The 7,944-nt window shown below is 43.4% G+C and overlaps 1 protein-coding gene across 2 annotated transcripts in view; it reads right to left on the reverse strand.

Moving 5' to 3' along the window:
- The window catches only part of LOC111142431 (structural maintenance of chromosomes flexible hinge domain containing 1), a 163,703-nt gene extending 159,725 nt beyond the window's left edge, over window positions 1-3,978 (reverse strand). The window contains exon 1 of one of the 2 annotated variants that reach the window (XM_022495550.1): window positions 3,496-3,978. In XM_022495550.1, the coding sequence (XP_022351258.1) occupies window positions 3,496-3,672 (177 nt within the window). In that variant the 5' untranslated portion in view covers window positions 3,673-3,978. The remainder of the gene's footprint in view (window positions 1-3,495) is intronic. The other variant, XM_022495551.1, reaches the window with a different exon arrangement.
- Window positions 3,979-7,944: the final 3,966 nt, after the last annotated feature.

Genomic DNA, 7,944 nt, shown 5'->3' on the forward strand with positions numbered 1-7,944 from the left:
ACTAAACAGCTATAAACCAACCATTAGGTAAGGCTGCTGCCCTCAAGGACCATACAGAAATTTTTTTTTTTTAGTACAATGATATAAGTGCCATGGTAGGGTCACAAGCTATAGTGAAACCATACAAAGGAAAAAGTAGGCATTTCCTTAAATATGGAGATAGAGGGAAACATTTACGTACTTCCCTTAATGTCTCAATATATCTTAAGAACTAGGCAAATGAATCATCCTCTAATCTTTGAGTCTGCAAGGCCACAAGGGTTCAAGTGAGTCAAAAGCTGCTTATCACAGGTCTAAGGGATTCTTCCAGATCTATTCCTTCCTCCCTTCCCCCCCCCTTTTTTTTTACTCTTTCTTCTTTTGTCCTCTTGATTGCTACCTTATTCCACAAGGTGAGCGTTCCCCAAATAAGTTTAGGATCCATGATACTTTCTAGCATTACAAACACTTACCGGTTTAAGTTCTAATGAAAAACTTTAATTTAGTGCACTATTTTACCTCCCACCTCACACACACACACAAGGAAAATGAAGGCTTCAGTAAACAGTGTGGGCACTGTGGAGTTTTTTTAATAAAAATAACAAGCATCAGAATCAAACAGAACTCCATTCTTAATCCCAGTTTCACTCCTTAGTATCTGTATAACCTTGGACTTAATTGAATAATTTAATTCAACTGTTCATGTAGGTAATGGAAACAATGTTAGTATGGGATTAGGTTATATAATGTAATGATGCTTTAAAAAGTAAATTCTCTGAAAAAAGTTTGCCTTCCATTTTTTTTTTTTCCTACTAGTTCTTCCCTCTCACTTCTAGTCAAATTTAACCTTTGTCTCTTCCAGCAGGAAGAAGTGAATTAGTCAAGAAAGAATTAGTCAAAAGAAATAGTCTCCTTGGTTTTCAGATTAAAATACTGAAGGTGGAGCCTGGGTGGCTCAGTGGGTTAAGCCTCTGCCTTCCGCTCAGGTCATGATCTCAGGGTCTTGGGATCAAACCTCGCATCGGGTTCTCTGCTTGGTGACGAGCTTGCTTCCCCCCTCTCTCTCTGCCTGTCTCTCTGCCTACTTGTGATCTCTGTCTGTCAAATAATTAAATAAAATCTTAAAAAAAAAAAATACCGAAGGACTGGGGCACCTGGGTAGCTCAGTCAGTTAAGCATCCGATTTCAGCTCAGGTTGTAATCTGGGGGCCTTGGGATTGAGGCCACCTACAGCTCCCTATTCAGCGAGGAGTCTGCTTCTCCCTTCCCCACTCCCCTAGGCTCATTCACGCACTCTTGCTCTCTCTCAATAAATAAATAAAATATTTAAAAATATATATTTAAAGAGTGGAATAAATATATATGTTCCCTATTACAACTTAATTTGAGGCAAAGAGGTATAACAAAGAACATGGGTTCTGGGTTTGAATCCTAATTTGAGACTGTACTATCTGTTTGACTTAAGTGAGCCACCCACCTTTAAAAGTGACTTTCCACTTCTGTAGTAATACTTCCCCCATCTAACAGTGAGACTTCTCATAGGACAGAATTTATTTCTAGATGGAAAGTAAATCAGCACAACCTTTTTGAAAACCAACCTGAAAATACCTATCAAGAGCTTTAAAAATATTCCTGACCTTGGAGGAAACTTCCAAGAGCCTAAACTAAAGAAAAATAAAAGACATAAAAGACTATTATTCAAAGATGTTTATCATGGCATTACTTAAAATTGGAAGTAATGTAAATGTCGACAAAAAGAAGGGATTTGGTTACGTAAACAGTAGTACTAAACAAACCATTTCAAACTTTGATTAGGAAGACTTGCCTTAAAATAGAAAAATACTAAAATATTAAATGAAAAAATAGCTATAAAATATTGGGGTAAGAATACAAAGAAATAATCCCAAGTGCTACCAGTAGTTGTAAACTTTACAGTGACGAAAAGGTTTACTTTCCCCCCCTCTGGTTCCATATTTCCTTTAATTTGCAGATCTTTTTAACAACAAAATTAATAAACATAAAGAGTTTCTTTTTGGTATGGTCTTGAATAGATAACATTCATCAAAAAAGATGAGCACTCATTCATTTGGTTTTCATATATACATGGGAATCTGCTATCTCCAGGCACAGAATTAATTCAGTCTTTATACATTTTTCTCTTCACTCATTCATTCTAATTTTGACATTTACCGTGTATCAGGCATGGTTCTAGACACTGGGAATACAGGTGTGAACAAACCAAGGTCCTAGCTCTCAAGTCCCTTTTATTCTGTGGGTCTTGATTTCAATTATTTCAGCAACTATAGAGTTATGTGTCTAGAACAGTACTAAATCATCAGTCTAATCAATTTAAAACTATGCTTCACACAAAGTTCTCTTCCCTGGGAAACTAAGTGTTCTCTGTAGCTTAAAAAGAACTTCATGTGGTTAAGTCTGCAGAGAACTATATTCCTCCTTTAAAGCTCAGGTACCTCCTCCACCTCCTACCTATAAAATTCTTCACAGTTTGGGGCACCTGGGTGGCTCAGTGGGTTAAAGCCTCTGCCTTCGGCTCAGGTCATGGTCCCAGTGTCCTGGGATCGAGCCCCAGATCGGGCTCTCTGCTCTGCAGGGAGCCTGCTTCCACCTCTCTCTCTGTCTGCCTCTCTGCCTACTTGTGATCTCTGTCTGTCAAATAAATAAATAAAAATAAAATCTTTAAAAAAAATTCTTCAGTTTAAAGTAGCTTTTCCTACGTAGTCATTAATTTTTAAAGCAAACTAATTCATTCACACACACACACGTATATCTCACCCATACATATACACATACACACTCGGGCATACACACCCTTCTTTGGTGTTCCACAACTGCCCACAGGCACCTTTCGAGTTAGTTCTAAAACTCTCAAGGGCTAGGGTTCAGAAAACCAGAAGGGCAGCTTCCACCTGCGAAGCTAACTGGGAGAACGGAAGGACCCTGTCAGGGCGGGCCCATAAACCTCCTTGACAGGACAACTGGGGAAATTATGGTATCACTGAATGCACCTGAGGTCAATCGACTCAGGAATTTCAGAACTCTGAACCATCGCCACACTCCTAGCAAAGGCATCAGGTTCTAACTCTGCGCTCGTATTTTTTTTTTTTAAAGTTCCAAACGAAGAGACACAAGTACCTATCCCTACTGGAAGATAAGTTTAGAGTACTAAGGCCTTAGAGTACTAAGGTCGCCACGGGCCAATTAAACCCGACGTAAGAAATCCCGGGCAGCGAGAACCACCCCCACTCCGACCCCGTAAAAGGGCAGGGGGAGGCCCACGGAGATGCTGGCTCTGCACTCCCAGGCCGGGGCTGGGACCGGCCCAAGGCTTCCAGTCGCCGGGCCACAGGCATGGCGGGCACCCGGGAGAGAGAAGCCAAGGCCGCAGAAGTAGGGCGAGGTGACAGGTTTATTGCCCTTGGTGAGCAACTTGAGTGTCTCGTCACCCTCCCAACCCAAACTCTTACCCGCGCATCCCTCCTTGGCCCCTTCGCGTACCTGACACACAGAGGCGCGGAACCTTGCGTAGTCTGAGCGCTCCTCGACCTGCAGCACCCGGTCCCCGAGCTCGGACTCTTTATCGCGCCGGTCAAACAAGTACACCGTCCTGCAGCCGTCGCCTCCGCCGTCCTCTCCGGTCCCCACCGAGGGCCCGCCGCCGCCCGCCGCTGCCATATTGGGGGAGAGGAGAAAAAACAGCAGCGCCGGCGGCCGCCGCGGCCGCGCTCAGGGCCGAGGTGCAGACTCCGCGCGGCGCTCTAAGCTCCAGCCCCCGAGGCGGTGCGAGGCCTCTAGCCCGGCGCGCTGCAGCTCCTCCCTCAGCGGCGGAGGCGGCGGCCGAGCAGCGGCAGGCGCGAGGATCACCCGGGAACCGATTCAAACGAGCTCCTGCTCGTTCACACGTCACTTCCGCGGCCCGTCGCTCCGGGGCAGAAGAGGGCGCGCAGCGCGCTCTCTGTAGGGCCGGGACCTGCGCCCGCCGCCTTCCACGCGAAGCTCGCAGCTCAAACCTGGACCAGGGCCGCCACTGGGAACTGTGGCGCAGAAGGAAGAAGAGCCGTCCGCGGCGCTGAGAAGGCGGGGCGAATCCGGCAGGCCGCGCGGGAGGGGCGGGGCTTCAGCGCCCGCCGCCGAGGGCCCGCCCCTTTCGTCCTCGAGAAGTTGCGAGGGAAGTGCGGTTGCTTTTGGGCGCCTGCGCTCTTGTGGGGGAGACCCAAAGCCGAGGAAGGAGGGCTAGTACCAAGACCCGCAGCGGGGATCTTCAGAGTGGTTGTTTTGTGCCGGCCGAGAGAGGGTCCCGGTACCTTCCAGCCTCAACGTCACCCCCGACCGAATCTGCCTGGTCTCGAGCTCCTGGCGCCACAGCGGTGCTGTCCAGGCCAGGGATGCTGCCCTTGCCCCGGGGTCGCGGGAACGCCGCGGCGGGAAGCGTCAGGCCGGCGGGCCTTTGGGTGGAATTTCCTCCGTAGCGAGCACATGTGTTCCCACGAGCAGAAAACAGACGCCCAGACACCCTGCGCCGCCTCTCCCACCTCATTTGCTGGTGATTTTATGTGGGCTCCAATGTGGGCCACTAGACAAAGCTTGTCCCAGAGAACCACCGAACCGAGATTCTGTGACGTCACTGCGGCCTCCCTCAGGGCGCCTCCGAGGGTCCTGAAGTGTCTCCGTGTCTAACACTTACCACTGCACTGACCTTAACTCCACCGCTGTTGTCATGCTGCTAAAAATTGGGAATTAGAAGATTAAGTTGGGATTATAAAATTAAATTAGATGATTTTAACAAAATGCTTGAAATACAGTGCTCTTTCAGTAAAAGCCTTTATTGCGTTTCATTAAATATCTTGACCATGCGCGTATAGTGTGCCCTAACTCAACAAATAAAATTGTCATTGTTGGGAGGACTCGTTTAGTCATTTACTTAACATTTCTTAAAAATATCTAGTGAATATTTTGTACTGGAGAGTGACATGTAAATTCTCTAAGCCCAAGGTAGCAAACTGAGGGGCTTTTTTATTCTCCAAAAGTTTGGGTAATTTTTTAGGACATTTTGTGTTTTACTAGGTTTGAAAAGACCTTCATGGTTAATTGTATAGACAGATTCTTATTATTGGTGTATGTTAGAAACTTAGATTTGCTTGTCCATATAAAGCTGGTCCAGAACCTTGGGGGAGAGGAGTGGCTAGACATGTATGATGTTCAAGGTAGAATACAGTAGGAACAAGAGTGTGAAGGCATGTATGTCTGAGGAACATAATTGGGGCTGGAAGTGGGGAAAATGGAGCAGTAGGTGGTAAAGGATAAAATTGACAAGAGTCAAGTTGTGGCCAAATGCCATTCATGTTCCTGAAGGGAGAAGAAGCCAAAGGCAAAGCAAAGTAACCTCCAGCTCTTAATGGGATTGATTTGATGTCTCGTGTTTTACCGCTCAAATTCGTGTGACCTTTTCCTTCTATCCCATTATGTAATAGTCTTTGATTTAAATGGCTCAAGTAAAGTACAAATTGGGTAAAATTCTTAATTAATGGCTAAAATAAATTGCCTTACTATTTCATCAAATTGAGAGTAGGTCCAGTTCATCATCAGGGCAATTTCTCATTTCTCTGTACAGTAATTCCAAATTGTGGATAGGTGGATACGAACAGAAACTCTTTTCATAGCTTTAGAAGAGATTTCAAGATAATTACCAGGAGGAAAGATAGAAAAGTGCCAGAAAACTGTACTACAATATCATGGGCAACTATTAGTGGAGCATTAATAGTATCTTCTTAGAGGTCAGGCCTGAATCAGTCTTTTGTGCCAGTGTGGCAACCTGAACAGCCTCAGAACCATTTGCCAGTCACTTGTTCTCAGAAAGAAACTCTTCAAATAGCTTTTTCAAGAAAGAAAGATGAATTCGTTCTTTATCCAACTTAAAAAAGTTTGAAATTACCCAGTACCACAACTAGTTCTCTTCAACTGACTCGATTTTTGTTTTCATTAGCCACCTTAAAGTATTGAGTATAAGTGTCCCTGTATCAGTTATCTATTGTTGCATAACAACCTATCCCAAAAACTAAGTGGCCACTTGCGCAGCTCTCCATGGCCGTCTTTTGGAATGTGCCCCCCCCAAATCTGAAATGTCTCAAACCCAGACTAAGCTGCTGGGAGGGAGTGAGTAGCATAATTCTTCAACTCCACAATTTTAAATGGCCTCCAATAAAGCTACATTCCAAAAAATTGGGAAATAAACAGATATAAGAGTTGAAGAGCCTGAAGATTTGGTGGTAGAAAAAGCCTGTACCAATATGTAGAGAATGGGAAGGGTAAGTACTTCCTTAAATGGAAGAGATTTACGAATTCTGATAATACTTGAAAACCTGAAGAAATTTAGATCATCCAGAGTTAAACAATTTCTTAATCCTGAAAAAGCCATTAATGAAAAAGATAGGACAAAAAGAAAATCTTTATCTGACAGTGAATCTGATGACAGCAGATCAAAGAAGAAAAGAGATGTTGCTGACAAACCAAGACATTTGCCTGTGGTCTTTGTCCTGAACAAATAGTGTCATAGACAGCAGCGGAGAATTAATCTTTTCATGAAACAGAGAGATGCAAATGGAACAGACTTAGTGCTGGCAAAAAGAGGCAAACATGAAGTGTCCTCAAATTGTAACTGCTTTTTATAAAGAGAGAGACAAACTTTGCATTCTTGTCAGAAGATGCTCAATAATCATTCGTATTCTCATACACACACACACACACACACACACACACACACACATATGGCTTGGTTCTATGCCATTCATGTGAATAACTATATTCTAATGAAAATCAAATTTAATTTGTTCATTTTGAGTAGTGTCAAAGGAATTGTTGGGTTTTTTAAAGATTTTATTTATTTGACAGATTGAGACACTTCGAGGGAACACAGGCAAGGGGAGTGGGAGGAGGAGAAGCAGGCTTCCCCAGTGGGGGGCTCGATGCGGGGCTGGAGGATGCTGGGCTCAATCCCAGGACCTCATGACCTGAGCTGAAGGCAGACGCCCGTGTTGGATTGTTTTTGTTTTTTGCATTAATAGCACTGGTTACTGTGGACAAATAAAAACTTACTGTAGTTGCTTCATTTAACAGAAAAAAAATATGATACCATGGTAGATTATTCTCTGTCTCTTATTAAGGAGGAATTTTTCAAAGTGTTAGAAAAAATTTCCACAGTCATAACTCAATCAGAACTTACATTTAACCCTTAATAGCTAAAGACCATGCTAGGCTTTTTGTTTTTTATTTATACAAGTATAAATGATTGTTGTTGGGTTTTTGTTTTTGTTTTACATTCACAAAAACAAAAATGGCATTTCACAATCATGGGTAAGTCCCTGTTGTTACTGGGATGCCCTCTTTCTGAACAAAGCAAGAAATAGATCACCTCAAGGGAAATTGAAAATTTTCCTGGAGCCGTAAACCTTCAAGCAAGTAATGATTCTATAATTAATTGGATAATTTAAATAAAAACTAAATTGGGCAATTTAAAGTAGGCTTATCACAATTCCTATCTATATCTATAATTATATTAGTGCAACAGTTTATTTGCAAAACTCTCTGGAAGGAAAAATTCTACCACTCCAATAACCTCTCCACTCAGAGAAGACTACAAATAATGCTGTGTTTTAATAAGCCAAGCAAGGCTTAGTTAAATGAGCATTCAAAGTTTTTCCTAGAGTATTATACTAAGCAAATAAGTCAATCAGAGATAGACAATTATCATATGATCTCACCGATATGAGGAATTTGAGAAACAAGACAGAGGATCATAGGGGAAGGGAAGGAAAAATGAAACAAGATGAAACCAGAGAGGGAGACAAACTATAAGAGACGCTTAATCTCAGGAAACTGAGGGTTGCTGGAGGGGAGGAAGGTGGGAGGGATGAAGTGGCTGGGTGATGGACATGGGGGAGGGTATGTGCT

Source organism: Enhydra lutris, unplaced genomic scaffold, assembly GCF_002288905.1.
Source record: "Enhydra lutris kenyoni isolate GAN:26980312 unplaced genomic scaffold, ASM228890v2 scaffoldscaffold8, whole genome shotgun sequence".
Classification (NCBI taxonomy): Eukaryota; Metazoa; Chordata; class Mammalia; order Carnivora; family Mustelidae; genus Enhydra; species Enhydra lutris.